At 48.5% G+C, this 17,412-nt stretch overlaps 1 protein-coding gene across 1 annotated transcript in view; it reads left to right on the top strand.

Moving 5' to 3' along the window:
• ADAMTS12 (ADAM metallopeptidase with thrombospondin type 1 motif 12) overlaps positions 1–17,412 on the top strand; it is a 1,230,701-nt gene that overhangs the window by 806,370 nt on the left and 406,919 nt on the right. The window contains exon 10 of the mRNA XM_063960568.1: positions 10,285–10,377. Coding sequence (XP_063816638.1) covers positions 10,285–10,377 — 93 coding nt within the window. The remainder of the gene's footprint in view (positions 1–10,284; positions 10,378–17,412) is intronic.

Genomic DNA, 17,412 nt, shown 5'->3' with positions numbered 1-17,412 from the left:
ACAAACCAAGGAAAAACAATAAGTACTATCTTCCTTCTCAAAGAACCCTACAGTAATGTCTGTTGAAAAGCAGACCTCCTTTTGTTATGGCATTGCTGCTTTAAATTGCACAGTAAATATCTAATAAAGTAAATTAACTCAACATACTGTAAACAACATATGTGTATGCATCAATTAGTACCTACCCCAATTAGTGAGGGGGGATTGCTTGCAGCTTTTTCCACATAAATCAATTAGCTCTATAGCTGCCGGTAAAAAAAACACATCACTCATGTGTTGGTGATTCATACAGTAACAGCTCTCCATCATTCAATGCATTCGTAGCCACTTCACAGTAATACACACATTTATATTTATTGCAGTATGCAACAGTAATTCTGATGTATTCCTCCTATAATACCTCTATGACCCTGAGTATTATAGATCTCACATGCATTATTTTTATGTCTGCTAATAAAATTATTTTAAATAATTCCCCTTATTTAACGTGTCTTTTCCCTACTATAGTGGAAAGATTGGCAGCACATGAGAAAACTGCCCATCATTATACCTACAAACTCCTCATTGCCAGCAGAGCGGGTTGAGTATGCGTGACCGGCGGTCAGGAGACCACCGGTCAGCATACCTCCGCCGGTGTTTGCCATGCTGCGGGCTCGGTGGCCACAAGTTCTATTCCCACTCACAAGTGGGAATAGTCCTTGCCAGTGGACATGCCGACTGTTAGAATTCTCAGGGGGCGGGATGTAGGGGGAGGTGTTGTGACCGGCGGTGGGTCACATCACTACATGCCAGCAGAGGTACTGCCTAATGCGCTCTAGACACTGGGCGATAAAACTGAAAGATATGAATGATCTTGTTTATTAATGAATGAGATACTGTTCATATCGTTCAGTGTGGAGGCAGCAACGATGAACGATGCGCGGCCCCGTGCTTGTTCATCGCTGGTGCCCCGTCGGCTGTGCACGCAGGCCAATATGGACGATCTTGTCTATTTTTGCCTACACTGCTATGGAGCCGGGTGACAGGGGGGAGTGAAGAAACTTCACCCCCCCGTCACTGACACCCCCACCCCACCCCACCCCCGCTGCCGGGTCTCCTGTCGGCCGTATCTGCTGTCGGGCAGCTCGGGCCCTTTAGATACTACTCAATGTTTCTTGTAGTTCATACAGCCGTTAAAATAAAACTATCTACTATACTTCTAGGGCCTAATTCAGAGTTGTTCGCTAATGCGGCTGCATCCCAGCTTGCCGTACTCAGCGGACCCCAGCATATGAGGAGATGGACGCAGATCTTGCTGCATATGCAGCAATCTGCGGCCCAGTGGCATAACTACCGTGGGTGCAGGGGAAGCCGCTGCTATGGGGCCCTGACCGACTCAAGGGCCCGCCACACTTCCTGCACCCAGTCATGCGCAGAGCAGTGAATATATAGAGCTGGAGCCCAGGGCCGGATTAAGCCTTGGGGGTGCACGAAGCACTTAAGACAGGGGGATGGAAGGTGGGGAATGTATATTAAATTGTACATACCTCCCAACATGTCCTTTTCCAGGAGGGACAAAATGCTCTTTACTTAATATATGATTGACGTCTACTTAACTCCCCACTTAATATATGATTGACGTCACCTGTATTAAACTATTTAGTTGATAAGAAAGGTGTTTCAACACAGGTGATTGCAATCATAAATTAAGCAGGATGTCCAGGTAGAAACCATTTTGTCCCTCCTGGAATGGGTCATGGCAGGAGGTATAGATTGATATTGATATATTAAATTTAAACCAATGGTGTATTTTAGTTTTTACTAATCGTTTAATCATGCCTGGGTACTGTTTATAGCTCCACCTAATTGAAAGACAACTATTTTATAAACATTTCTTGTAGTGGAACAATGACAACTTAACCTTAAAATACACATAGACAAATAAATTAACTTATCTTGTCACATGCAAGAATAGCATCAGCCTATGTACTACTTGCACACTGGGACAGGACTCAGGAGGACTCTCTGTGTGTGTGTCTCTATCTCTAGACCCAAAAGGTTTAATTGTATAACAGTTCACACGGGACTCAGACACCCAGGTGGGGAGGAGGAGAAGCTGGTATCTGTGTCTTTTACAGCTCTCTTCACCCTCCTATCTCTCCTCTGGTCAGAAAGCTCTTTCGGTAGCTCATAAAACATGATATTCCTGTATCTCTGCCTGCACTGCATACTCTCCTGCTGGCATTCTTACTGCTGGTTCTGCTGCTGCTTAAAAGGGAAAGCTAGTGATGTCAGTGTGCTCTGGCCGGGGGGCCCCCTGACAAAGGTGGGGCCAGGGTACAGTATGCCCTGCATTCCCCTCTTAATCTGGCTATGCTGGAGCCCCCACCTGCTGCCTTGACTGAACTCTCTGTGCATGCGGTACCTGTCTGCCCACCAATGTGACAGCTGCTGCAGGATGAGGAGGAGCCTGCGGGCAGATGAGGAGTGGAGCAAAGACAAGACGCTGGGAGGAGGAGATGGTGGGTAAGGAGGAGCACAGACAGACAAGTGAAAAGGAGGGAGGAGCTGTTAGGAGGAGATAGATAGGTGAGAGGAGGGGGACGGGGAGAGGAGCTGGGCGGATGCACCAGTGATGAGATGCATTGGGACAACAGCAGCACAGATGGTTAAGTTAAGCATCCTCTCCAGGAAGGGAATCTAGAAGCTACCCAGCAGGGTTGGGACACCGGCGCTAAGCATTAGAGGCCCCGCTTGCAGAGAGCAATACTGAGTGAGGCCCAGGTAACAGTGCAGAGTATGAGTTGCTGCCTACCTGGGGTGTGAGTCACAGGGGCAACATGCATCATACATGTGTCAGGAGCATTCATACTTCATACACGGGTCAGGGGCAGGTATACACATAGGGCAGTTATACACAGGCCAGGGGGCAATGATACATCTTACATGGGGCAGCTGGCAGTCAACCCTCATACATTAATGCTCATGCACTTAAAGTTTGCATACTGACCCCCCCACCATATATACTCTGACATCCACTCACCCCATACACCGTACAGGATGAGTATGAACCTCACCCTTCAATATGTGCTGTGACCCCCCCACCTCCCTCACTGTACACCATGCACTGTGAGCACTGACCGTCATCCCCAAATATGTGTTCTGACACCCCCCTCCCCCCCCCCGACGCTACACTATGCAGGCTGAGTACTGTAAACCCCCCCCCCCCACTATACACCATAGGGCTGTCCCTCACCCCCATATAGGCTCTGATTCCCCACCTGACGACTCCCCCATCCCCCCCAACACACACACACACACATTATACACAGTATGCAAGGTGAGTACTGATACCCACCGCCCCCACTTTCCCATATGTGCCCCTGGTGCAGGATTTGAGGGGGCGCCGAGGAGTTACAGAGGAGAAGAGTTTTTTTTTTGTTTTGTTTTTTACCGGCAGTGCTGTGCTGCTCCAGTGAGACAGCAGACGGCTCCCGGCGCCAAATGACTTCCTTGCCCCGAGTGAAGAAAATCCTAGTTTCGGCCCTGCTTGGTGTGTGATAATGCTTTCCATCATGAAAACAAAATACATGTTTACCGCTACCCCATTCAGCTCCTATGCTTTCTGTTCTCTCAGGATCAAAAGAAGTAATTCATTTAAACTCCCCCAATCGTCTCCCCTAATCCCTTGTTCACCAATTTGCGTCCGGCATTGACACAGCATCCACCTATGAATCGGGCCCATTATGGGTCACCGTATTAATGATGTCCATGTCCATGCAGGAAACACCTGTAAAACAGTGCGCAGAGTCACAAACGTCTTAAGATAAGAATTCACACTGACTAAATGTAATATCCTGCGCGTTGCAGGCTGTGTAGGACTTTGGGGGTCATTCCGAGTTGTTCGCTCGCCAGCAGTTTTTAGCAGCCATGGAAACGCTATGCCGCCTCCCACTGGGTGTGTATTTTAGCTTAGCAGAAGTGCAAACGAAAGGATCGCAGAGCAGCAGCAAAATAATTTTGTGCAGTTTCAGAGTAGCTTCAGACCTACTCAGCGCTTGCGATCACATCTGCCGATTCAGTTCCGGATTTGACGTCACAAACACGCCCTGCGGTCGTCCAGCCACACCTGCGTTTTTCCTGGCACGCCTGCGTTTTTTCGAACACTCCCTGAAAATGGTCAGTTGACACCCAGAAACACCCACTTCCTGTCAATCACTCTGTAGTCAGCAGTGCGACTGAAAGCTTCGCTAGACCTTGTGTGAAACTACATCGCCGTTGTGAAAGTACGTCGCACGTGTGCATTGCGCCGCATACGCATGCACAGAAGTTACTTTTTTTGCCTCATTGCTGCGCAGCGAACATTTTCAGCTAGCGATCAACTCGGAATGACCCCCTTTGTGCGAGTGTGCCCATATTTTTAAAGTGACAATCATAAACATGGCGAAACCAGGTTAGTTTTGCTGTGTAAGTTAGCCTGTTGTTTTGTCATTCATTTATTTATTTTGAAAGCATTTATTTCAACTTTTATTATTGCACTTTTTGTATTTTTTATTTTATTTTCTTGTTATAATTTTTTTTTCCATTTGAACTGTAAGCTCAAGCCAGGCTTCTAGTCCACCGTGCATGTTTAATCTCGAAGAGCTATTTGGTGCATGTACAGATGCATGCTGGACAGAGGCGTTACTAAGGGAAATCAAGCAGGGCACGTGCCCTGGGCGCCTTGCTCTGCCTGCCCCCGGGCCATCCCTCATCCCGCGGCTATGTGAGAGGAAGAGAGCGCAGCGCCTCTCCTGCCCCCAATGTGCTGTGTCTGATCTCCGTTTAGCTTGTTAGCCAATCAGAGCTTGCGGACCGGCTCCTGATTGGCTGCCGGTACACGAGCTCTGATTGGCTAATAAACCGGCGCCAAGGAGATACCCGCCACCGAAGCCCGGAGTTGGACTTCATGGAGCAGCATTGAGGGGCAGGAGAGGCGCTGCGCTGCACTCTTCTTCCCTCACATAGCAGCAATGAGTGGGTGAGCGGGGTGCTATGTGTATCTATTCACTGTATCTATTTGTATCTTGGGGCTATGTGTATCTATCACTGTGTGGGGCAATGTGTATCTGTAACTGTGTGGGGCAATATGTATCTGTCACTGTGGGGCAATATGTATCTGGCACTGTGGGGTAATATGTATCTGGCACTGTGGGGCAATGTGTATCTGGCACTGTGGGGTAATGTGTATCCGGCACTGTGGGGCAATGTGTATCTGGCACTGTGGGGTAATATGTATCTGGCACTGTGGGGCAATGTGTATCTGGCACTGTGGGGCAATGTGTATCTGGCACTGTGGGGTAATATGTATCTGGCACTGTGGGGCAATGTGTTCTGGCACTGTGGGGCAATGTGTATCTGGCACTGTGGGGTAATATGTATCTGGCACTGTGGGGCAATGTGTATCTGGCACTGTGTAGGGCAATGTGTATCTCACTGTGGGGCAATGTGTATCTGGCACTGTGGGGTATATGTATCTGGCACTGTGGAGCAATGTGTATCTGGCACTGTGGGGCAATGTGTATCTGGCACTGTGGGGCAATGTGTATCTGGCACTGTGGGGTAATATGTATCTGGCACTGTGTGGGGCAATGTGTATCTGGCACTGTGTTGGGCAATGTATATCTCACTGTGGGGCAATGTGTATCTGGCACTGTGGGGCAATGTGTATCTGGCACTGTGGGGCAATGTGTATCTGGCACTGTGTTTACTGTGTAAAAAGGGGACTCTGCCTGTGTACTGTGTAAATAGGGAACTCTACTGACGTAATGTGCAAAAATTGAATGAAGGTGTGCTGAGAGACGACACAAGGGGCATGTGATAGTGTGCTGAGAGACGACACAAGGGGTAGGTGATAGTCATGTTGGCACACCCCATTTTCATTAGCCATGCCCCCTCTGGTATGTGACCACACCCCTTTTTCAACGATGTTCAGGGTGCTGGCTATCAAAATACCAACAGCGGCATTGCGATGCTTTAAATACTGGCAATGGGGACATTTAGCAAGCTAACCCTGCTCATAAAACCCCCTGACTCTCCCCGGGGGTGCCTAATCCTAACCCACCCACCACCGCAACCTAAACTTAACCGTCCCTCACCCACAGTCTAACCTTTCCTGGGGGTTCCTAACTTGACGGATTGTGATGGTAAGTATTGGGGTTATGGTTAGGCAATAGGGGGAGGGTTAGGATGTGGGAGGGGACGTTTATGGTTCTACTGCGGTAGGGGTCATTTAGGGTTAGGCTGCGGGGAGGCAATTAGGGTTAGGCTGCAGGGGGGTTATGGTTAGGCGTATGAAGTTAAGGTTAGGGTTAGGCTGCGGGAAGGCGATTAGGGTTAGGCTGCAGGGGGGTTATGGTTAGGCTGCATGAAGGTAAGGTTAGGGTTAGGCTGCGGGAAGGCGATTAGGGTTAGGCTGCAGGGGGGCTATGGTTAGGCTACATGAAGGTAAGGTTAGGGTTAGGCTGCGGGAAGGCGATTAAGGTTAGGCTGCAGGGGGGTTATGGTTAGGCTGCATGAAGGTAAGGTTAGGGTTAGGCTGCGGGAAGGCGATTAGGGTTAGGCTGCAGGGGGGCTATGGTTAGGCTACATGAAGGTAAGGTTAGGGTTAGGCTGCGGGAAGGCGATTAGGGTTAGGCTGCAGGGGGGTTATGGTTAGGCTGCATGAAGGTAAGGTTAGGGTTAGGCTGTTTGACAGGATTTTGAATGTCAAAACAATTTAGCATACCTCCCAACTGTCTCGATTTCAGCGGGACAGTCCCGCTATTCGGACACTGTCCCGCTGTCCCACCCGCGGGGGCAGTTGGGGGAGGCTTTGATCACCTGCTGCTCTGCCCTGCAAAGCATTGAGTGATCTCTTAATGGATGCTGTGCGCACGTGCACGGTATCTATTCAATGCTAGGAGGGGAGCAGGGGGCTTCCCAGCTGTTCACCCTCATCCGCACTGCAATAATTGATTATATCGGGCGGATGTATCAATTATCCCATGCAGGGACAGAGCTTATGAGCAAGCTCTGTCCCTGTAATGACAAATCGCAGCAGCATCGGGGTACTTTTAGGTAAAAATACCTCAATGTCCTGCTGCGCATGGGCCGCCACCTCCAACATCGCCACTACCGCCACCGGGTCAGCCCCTCGCGACTACCTACCCCGCGCTGCCCCCCCCCTCCCCCCCCCTCATGGTAAATACACTTACCAGTTCAGGGAGCCAGTGATCGCTGCTCCTGCAGGGTTGTCAGGCATTGGCTCTTGTGCGCTGCTGTGACCCCCGATGCTGTAAAGCGAGCTGCCGTTTTGCAGCGTCACTTTACTACACCGGGGGTCACAGCGCAGCACATGGAGGACCCGGCATCCCAAATCGGAGCTCCCTGCACTGGTAAATATGTTTTTTGTGTTTTTTTACGGTTTTTTTTTTTACAGGTCATCGGACACACAGAGCTGGTCACAATAACCAGGTCCCATACAGCTCTGTCTGCCAGGGGGCAGAGAAAGCTGGGCAGAAATAGGGATCTCGCAGTGCTGCCCTGTGATTTCGCCAGCCTGAGCTGGCATAATTATCACAGGGCACACTGCATTGTTTTTTTAAAAATGTATTTCTGCTGCATGGTACACTGGGCTCCACAAGCAATAAGTATGGGAAATGCAATGTGGGTTACCAAAAAAATTACAATTAAAGGGTTTGGAGCAACTCCAAATGCCCTTTAATACAATCAGGTGATACTAAAATAATGTGAAAAGGGTGTGAAAACCCCTTTTTCGCATTATTTTAGTAAAAATAATGTTAATAAATAGGCCTCTAGGGCTTCAGGGCACAGAGCAGGACCTGGTAGCAAATACCACAACAGGAGCTTGCGGCGGAAACTATCACCAGCAAGTGAGAGTCAGGCTGCATGCCTAATAACAGGAACAGGCACCAATCAGGAACAGGGAACTATCACCAGCAAGTGAGAGTCAGGCTGCATGCCTAATAACAGGAACAGGCACCAATCAGGAACAGCTAACTATCACCAGCAAGTGAGAGTCAGGCTGCCTAATAACAGGGACAGGCACCAATCAGGAGCTCCTATCCAGTCCAGCCCTCTAATAATTAACTTAGTGCAGCTGTGTGGCTGCATGTACCAACAGTAAGCATCCCGGCTGCCTAGCTGGGACCAGGATACTGCAGTAGCGCCCATTACCAAGCAACGGTCGGAACCAGAAGCCCATGTGCTGTCTTGACACAGCGCTCCACTTGCCGGGCAACGGCCGGGACATGCTGCCGGGATGGGCCGCAACGGAGACTCCTAACAATGCCATTAAGACTAAGGTGTGATACAGGTTTCTACAAGGTATATTTACGTCTCACTCTTAGTAATAAGCATCTAACAGTGCTCACATCAGTTTATGTAATCAGATTAGTGATTTTCCACTCTATTAGTACAGTAATTACAGACGGGGAACGCTGCATTTATCAGTTTTAATAGTGGAAAAGTACATTGTCGCCGAGAGCTTTGGCTAATGATTAACTAGCGTAATAGTGTTGTCTGTGTTGTGGATATGATTTCAGATTCCAACCAATTTGACAGTCTTTTATTTACTTTATATACTTTATGCACACATTCAGGTAGTTATAACAGAGGCAAAGAAAACCAACTAGCAGCGCTAATAAAATAATTAGTTGAATAGAAGAATTGAGTACTGATTATTGATATTTAATCAGACATAAAAACAATTCACTATCACAAACATCTACATAGATATAAAATCAAACATTGCTAAAAAGGGGGTCACATTGATGGCTGCCTATTTGTGTGTGGTCCGTTCCTGATTAGTATAGACCAGATAGCAGATAGATTAATAGTTGTCCCTGGACTGACAGCGCAGTCCTAGGGTTGAAAGTTATTTACCACAATTGGCCGCTGGAGGTAAAAGTCCCTAATAACAGAGGGCCTAATGCAAAGTGAAGGATAGGCAGGGAGCGCATGTGGGTGCTAACTAAGATAATTGGCCGACAGAGTCCAGCGGCTGTGCGGATTGCCGGCCGAACTCTGACTTTTTTTTAAAGGGGCAATCACTTACATGGCAAAACCATGCCTTGTAAGTGATTGCCCCTTTAAAAATAAACGTCCGAGTTCGGCCGGCATTCCGTACGGCCACCGGACTCAGGCGGCATCACAGCCCGCCGGTAGAGATGTTATGCCGGTGTATGCAGAAGAGCCACGCAGCTACTTGTGGCTGCCTATCCTGACCACTGTTTTCCTGTCCGCAGCAGCAACCGGCAGCATTAATATGAGGACTTACAACCCCATGCTGGGTGCAAACGATCCGTCTGTTTGCACAGTACGATCGGGCATGAAAGTCAACCTACACGCCCACGGCAATCACATGGTGCTCCTACTTGAACAAGCTCCCTCACTCTATTAGACTCTCTCCAACCTTACAAAGCTTTGAACGGGCACTGAAAACCCACCTGTTCATCGAAGTGTAGCCTTCCGCATAACCTAGTCTTGATGCCACTCTCCCAACCCCCTGCCTCATGCCTTGGCCATCTCTGCATCGCTTACTTATTGCTTGCTCGCAAGCGCGTGTTTATTACTAACTGACATATTTTAAAAGATCCACAGGTGGTCTAGAGAGGATGAACTACTAAGGGTCCTTGATGATCAAGTACTGAATGAGCACCCCCGCCCTTGCTGTCACAAAACGCGGCTAACAACCATACAGTTACCTGTTAGTATTTGTCAGCTGAAAACTAATGGCAGGCGGTGGCGGGGTGTGGGAAATGGTGGGTACACATATGACGATTCAAAATCGTCAGCGACGGGACCCAGAGGACCAGCGATGAACGGCAGCACAGGGGGAAAAGGGCTGCATTCGGCAGCAGGGCATCGTTAACGACAGCCGCAGATCTTCTTGCACGTTCAAAAGATCAGGGGCTGTCGTTAGCGATCCATGGGTGGGCTCATCGCCATCGATCATACACACGGAACGATGTGCACGATGCGTCATTCCGTTTGATCGAGAACGCCCACATCATGGCTGTAATCGTTCCGTGTATATGCACCTTTAGTCCTATGGAGAAAACCATTAGTTGTGCCTTAAAGAGGTTGCTGATGAGAACTGGGCACCGTGCCATCCTCATCACTGAGATGAGAGAGAGAAAGAGGCGTCGTTGGGAACATCAGCTAGTTAGTTATTAGTAAGAAACGCCCCAGTTTTATGGGTAAGATGATAGGAGAAAGCAGACGCTATGCATTAATCAAAATATTTTTTTCTCTTTTTTCCAGAATATTTGCCAGACCCTGTGGTGTTCGGTGAAGCATTCATGCCGATCCAAACTCGATGCTACAGCAGATGGTACCAGATGTGGGGAAAATAAGGTATTCTTTACACTTATATGTACAATAATTAAGCGCAATATAAACAGAGCAGATCACAACCCATTAGACTAGCTAGTTCTTGGCCTAACCATTGACCCGCACCCTTTCATCCTGCTCTGAGCACCTGTTACTGTCCTAACGCTCAATGTGTATCCCGGGTATCGCTGGGTCTTTGGCTTTTAAATGATCACAGAAGCAAGTTTCTCTTCAGATCGGCCTCCGTCTGGGTAAATGTGCTAGCTCCACGGCGCAAATATAGGAAGATATGCGCCTAGTGGACCTTATTTTATTTAGATGCCTAGCGAGTGTTCTCTAAGAATTTATGGGGGTGATGTTGCAACCCTTCTAAAGAGGTGGAGGTGTTGCACAGAGCAACCAATGATTTTTTGGAATGTACTAAATAAATGCAGTGGTGCAAGAAAGGTGGTATGGGCCAGTATTATTCCACTAAAAAATTAGTATCCAGTATGCTTTACCCCCTACTACTCTACCACCGCCGCAACCATAGGGTTGCAAGCAGTTTTGTGCAGGCAGGTGAGTGGTGCTATATGTGGTGCCGCCGCTGGCATTTATCCGCCGTGGCAACAGCAATTCACACCCTTCACCTGCAGTTGAATTCCCCCCATAATGTCATTATGACATTTCACACTGATTTACTCCTTATTCTATTATTATATGTTATAAACACTAGGCAGGTGCAATGAAGGCTGTGCAGAAGGATTCGCAGAAGACAGTGAGGAGTTGGGATAACAGAAGGAGTTCCCATGTTTGACATAGCTGAAATTATTTATTAATAAATACATGGAGCCACGCTAATTATCATTTCTTTATGCTGCATATCCATGCAATAAGGAACAGGGCCGTAACTAGAGGTGTGCGAGCTGTGCCATATCAGACAGTGTAGGGCTCAGGGGGCACCACCATTGCTGCCCCTTTCCCACACTCGCCTACCCTCCCTCATTCTGCAGGTGACTCCCTGAATAGTCCAGTAATCTCCCTGATTGCACCTAAACTCCTATTATGCAGCTGTTACATTCTTAGGAGAAAAAAATAAATCATTCAAATGGGAGCATCAGCGCCATTTCCCTGCATTGGTTATAAGATACAATGATCCCTATGGCTACATGCATTTTAAATAAGGTTTCTTGTGGCCACTTCCAGTATATGGAACCTCTTGTAAAGCACAATACACAAACAAATTCTGCAAAATATAAGAGTTTTTTCTTCAACAAGTAGATCTTACTAACTTTGGGGCTCATTTACATTTAGATGTAAGTCATTTTTATGACACGCCTCTCAGATGGAGCAGTACACGTCCGCAATGATAGTTGTTACTTTCACATCTCCCTGAAATGCTTTTTCAAAAGTAGGCAAGTATGCTTTAAGTCGGGTTCAGTTGTGTAACCTGGGCAGAGTCAAGGTCTGCAGAAGCATGACCGGAACACCAACTGTCAGTGCAGTGCTATACGCTGGAAGTCCAACTGCACTAAGTGAGTGTAATAATTCCACTCATACTGTATAGTCATTTTGGACAGGTGGCAAACGCAGGATTTCTAGACGGGGGTTTCCAAATGTAATCCACAGTCTACCACTCTGCAGAACATGGAATACAGTATTAATATGTAACACTACAGGCAGTCTATAGTATAGACTGTATCAAACATTTAAATAATATACAGTAAATAAGATAAGTGGTCATGAAAAAGGTTAAACATACTATAATAAATAAATATGCAAACACAAAGGAATCAATACTACACTTTCTAAGCACACATTCTTCCACCTCATGATAAAGCTCCTGTCTCTTCTTCCTGGTAGCTACTCTCTGGTCCAGTGCACTGATTGGATGCTCAGATCCACACACAGCAAACTTGATAACAGAAGCTGATACCACTGGGCATGTGTAGCAGCTCTGCTGTGTCTCTTAACTTGCATGATGTGGCAGCAGCTCTAGTAATCGTATTACATACAGTTGCTATTGTCAAAATGTGAGCCAATTGCCAAGAGAAGGGGGGTTTACGGGCAACCAGAAACCCCCCTGCGTTTGCCTATGGGTGACCAGTGGTTGGGAGACTGGCGGTCACCATACCGACGCCGGGATTCCGTCTGTCAGATGGCCAGCAGGGGGGGGTTTCGGCCAGCACAACAAAGACCCTTGCGGGCTCGCTGCGCTTGCCACAGGTTCTGTCCCTCTCTATGGGAATAGTCCCTGTTGCTCGGCATGCCAACTGGCGGGCTAGTCAGTGTTCAAGATGCCGGCGCTGGTATTGTGACCGCCGGTCACATAACCGCATCCTTTTTGGACTTGAGGAGCCTGCACATTGCAAGCGTCTGGTTGTTCATTTATTGTTCCTCTCCCTGATGTTAGATCGAGACCATACATACCTCAGTCCTTTTCTAGGTCACTAAGCTATACAACAGTGACAATGTGATATAAATTCATACAGTAGTTTTTGTGTGATGCCAGAACGTACAGACACAGTCTAAATATCACTTTTTTTGTCTCCATGGTCCATAAACAGTCCCTAGAAGTATAATTCTCAATAAAAAAATGTCTATGTACAGACAGAACCCTTACAGTTTTATTATATGTATAGATTTTTATTGTAGGGTGTCCCTATTTATCTTTGGCTATGTAAGGCTTTGTGTGAACCCAATTTCCACTGTTGTTATGTTTATTACTGTTCCAGTGTTTCAATTATAACCTCATTTAAGGACAAAACGATGAAAAAATTGGAGTAAATGTGTGAAAAGCACAAACATTATCCGATTGGTCTGATTCTGCATATGTTACAGCAGTGTTTTTCAACCACTGTGCCGTGGCACACTAGTGTGCCCTGAGCAGTCTCCAGGTGTGCCGCCATAGAAGCACAGCCAGGCCCGTCAGTGTTTTGCTGCTACTGAGGCCCTGGAACGATCAATACTGGTGGATTTAGTGGTTGCAGAGCCAGTTCTAATTTTGGGCCCGGGCAGTGTTGGGCGCTTTTGGCTTTCTCAGACGTGGCTCAGGCGTTGGGCCAGCAACAGAAATCTTGGGGCCCAGCACACTGATATCTCTGGGGCCCCCTCAACCCCCCTTAACTTGGCAGAGAGGATTTTTTTTTTAAAAATGGAGCCTTTGTCTCAGACTGTCAGTGAGCCTGGCAGGTGGTTTTCATACTGTGCTACCCGGCTCTTCGGTGGCAGTGGCAGGGACATACAGAAAAGCGTCAGCGCAGGGATATTCGGAATGATGGCAATACAGCATGGACCACAGGGACTGGACAAAGTGATGGGGTAATAGGAGGGGGGGCCTGTTAATTGTTTTCCTGCTTAAATTGAGCAGTTGGAGCATACACTTTAAAAAGCAATATTGGCACTGTGGCCCTATTATTTCTGTTCTTAATACTTGGGGCCCCCCTGAACCTCGGGGGCCCTGCACAAGTGTCCCCTTTGTGGCCCCCCCCCCTCCTGTCGCCGGGCCTGTTCAGGCATTACCTATGGAGAAGCTGTGACATGACATCCTAGGACACGAAACTGCACCATGCACCGCCATTATATTTGAATGTGCCTTGGCAATATTTCAATCTTGTTCAGTGTGACGCGAGTTGTAAAAGGTCTCTGTGCTACAGTGTTGTCACCATGTTGTTATAAAAACACCAAAAGATGTGCATTGATGGAGGGGCTGCTGGTGGGGCCCGGTAGGGGCCCCAGTTTGCTACCCCTCCCCCGTATGCCTGTGCTGTAGCCAGTGGCAGTGGCGGCCATCTTCCCGGTGATCTCTTTGGGAAGATGGCGCCGCACATAGAAACCAAAGACTCTGGCGCACGCCAGTTTGTCACCCCTGCACTACAGTATCAGAAATTTTTCACAGCGTCCCTAGGCCAAAGTTTCTTATTGAGAAATTCAGAAAAAAATATAAAATGAAGTAAATTGTGTTTATAATATGTCATCCTTAGGTTCAGTTATGTGGTGAGGGACTGGTTTTGCCAATTAAATTAAGTATAAATAATTTGAATTGGTCCTGGACCACCAAACTACGGCAACACTGCAAGGCCCCCCTAACACCTCCCCCTTTCCTGAGGCACCCCAGGGGGTCACGGCCCGCAGTTTGGAAACTACTGCCATAAAATAAACTTTTTTTCTAACTACATGTAATTCACCTCAGATCTCAGTTCCTATAAGGTTTTATATCCTTGTATACAGTAAACTACACATATTTGAAAATACTACACCAGGCACAAGTAGTCATTCAGATGTGTTGGGTATGTTTGACCAGAGGCCAGAATCTTGGTGGTCAGCATACCGACGTCAGTATCCCGGCCGCCAGAATGCCGGCAGAGGGGCAAGCGAAATGAAGCCCCTTGCGGGCTCGCAGCGTTCTCCACGTTGCGGGCTCAGTGGCTTGCTGCGCTCACCACAGGTTCTATTCCCACTCTTGGGTGTCATGGACATCCACAAGTGGGAATAGTCCTCGGCCCCCTGCCGGCATTTTGGTGGCTGGAATCCCGGTGGCGGTATGCTGACTGCCGGGATGGTGACTACATCCCATTTAGATGACTATGTGGGAGTTTTATCATTATTATCCTATTTGTATGTAAAAAGTGTTGAAAGGGGAGAGCGCTACTGCGCAGATTCCATACTGTTCCTTCAAGAAGGCTTCACTCCCTGTACCAAGATGGCTGCTGACCTAAATCCTGCACATAAATGCGGCGGCATCTTGTCAATGTCTTAGAGCATCACAGTGGGAGACAGTAGTTTTTCACTTAACTCCTCAGAGACCTGAGATTATCAGAGATCCACAACACTTCCAGTGATCCTGCACTGCTACCTGTTGCATACACTCATCAGTGTGTAACAGCGATTATGTGGGATTCATATAAATATTTTATGCAATTACAATCTTCAGAGTGTTGGAGAATTATTATACATTTTTATTTTTTGTCAGATTTTTTTTTGTGTAAATTATTTAAAAACTAGGTGGCTCATCTCGCCCTGCAGGCGCTCTTCACACCGTTGCAAGGGGCTACGCCCCCTTAACCCCTGTATGCCTTTCTTGCGTTCGATATTTGTATTATATGGAGTATTGCATGCATTCCTAGTTTTGTTAGTGGTTAAATACTGCACGATTAAAGAGCGTCTGATGGTGAAGGGGGCATAGGCCATTGCGACGGGGAGGAAGAGAGGGAGTGGGGGCTGCGGATGGGGTCAGGATGCCCTGCGGGGGGGGGGGGGGGAGCAAGGAAGCCGCGGGTGGGTTTGGGTTAGGGCAGGTGCGGGGGTGTTGCAGATGGGGAGGGGTTCCGGAGGTGCTGCGGATGGGGAAGGGGCAGGTGCGGGGGTGCTGCAAGTGGTGTAGGGGGTCCGGAGGCACCAATTGGATCACTCCATTTATGGTTTTATATAGACCAATCAGCAATGTGTAAATCTTCATAAAGTAATAATGAGGCTAATCACACTGCGCTAGCTGAACACCCCACAAAGTGGAAAGACCCCACAATGATCATGTGACTGCAGCCTCACACACAGATTATTGCTGTACAGCGCAATGTACAATGGCCCTCATTCCGAGTTGTTCATTCGCTAGCTGCTTTTAGCAGCAGTGCAAACGCTAAGCCGCTGACCTCTGGGAGTGTATCTTAGCTTAGCAGAAGTGCGAACGAAAGGTTCGCAGAACTGCTACAAAAAAAGATTGTGCAGTTTCAGAGTAGCTCGAAACTTACTCCTAGCTAGCGATCACTTCAGACTATTCAGTTCCTGTTTTGACGTTACAAACACGCCCTGCATTCAGCCAGCCACTTCCCCGTTTCCCCAGCCACTCCTGCGTTTTTACACACACTCCCCGAAAACGGTCAGTTACCATCCAGAAACACCCACTTCCTGTCAATCGCTCTGCGGCCATCACTGCGACTGAAAAGCGTTGCTCGACCTTGTGTGAAACTGCATAGTTTTGTGTGAAAGTACGTCGCGCGTGCGCACCATATGCACGCGCAGAAATGCCGCTTTTTGACCTAATCGCTGCGCTGCGTCCGAAAGCAGCCAGCGAACAACTCGGAATGACCCCCAATGTGTGCACATAATGGAAGTCTCGGGGGGGTGTCTCTCCCCACACACCCACTCCCCCCACAATCACACACGCCCCCCGCCCCCCCCCCCCCCCCACACACACACAAAGTTTGAGCTCTCAGGGTGCCTCTGAGGCACGGGGCAGCACTCTCACCTTCCCCCGGTTGAGGTTGGTCTCCAGCAGCTACTGCACTACTTTCTTCATGGCTGACACGTTCGCTGTCCTCAATATTGTGTCCCAAAATTTACGGCCAATGCTCTATGCACTACGCTGTGCGCTCCCGGACAGCCACTGTGCCAGGGTGCATGCGCCCGAGCACCCCGCTCCTTTCCTCCAGCGGGGGAGCCGGGAATGCGCAGCCAGTGTAGAGTAGAGATGGGCAACTCGGCTCTTTTCAGTGAGCGGCTCTGAGCGGTTCAGCTCACGGAAAAGAGACGGTTCTTTTTAACGGCTCACTGGCTCACAGGCAGGAAGTGGAACAGAGCCGGCGCAGTGAGCGGCGGTTCTTGACTGACTCAGTGAAGTACCGCCGCTCACTGCGCCGGCTCAATTGTGAGCTACCCATCTCTAGTATGCCCAGCCACAGACCAGATATGCAGCAAGCAGGTGATGTGCAGGTAGCAGGGGCAGACAGAAGGGTTGCACTATCTCCTCCAGTATTAAAGGGCTATGCAGAGACATATTCAGGTAACGTGCATGTAGCAGAGGGCAGACAGTAGGGGGCGCACTATACCCTCCCATATGAAATGGGTATGTTTGCACAGGCAGATATGCAGCATGCAGGTAAGAGGGGGCAGACAGTAGGGGGCGCACTATCCCCCTCCAGCATGAAAGGAGTATGCACAGACAGGTAGTGTGCAGGTTAGAGGGGGGTAACCCCATGATTTACACCATTGCACCATGTATCCCCTCCTGCAAATGGTGCTGCTGAGATCCCGGCCACGGGCTGGTATCGGCAGCCGCGGGGGTACCGGGTGTCAGGGCAGCTG

Source organism: Pseudophryne corroboree, chromosome 1, assembly GCF_028390025.1.
Source record: "Pseudophryne corroboree isolate aPseCor3 chromosome 1, aPseCor3.hap2, whole genome shotgun sequence".
NCBI lineage: Eukaryota > Metazoa > Chordata > Amphibia > Anura > Myobatrachidae > Pseudophryne > Pseudophryne corroboree.
The sequence above is the reverse complement of the archived record's forward strand: the minus strand, read 5'-3'. Positions and strand labels throughout refer to the sequence as shown.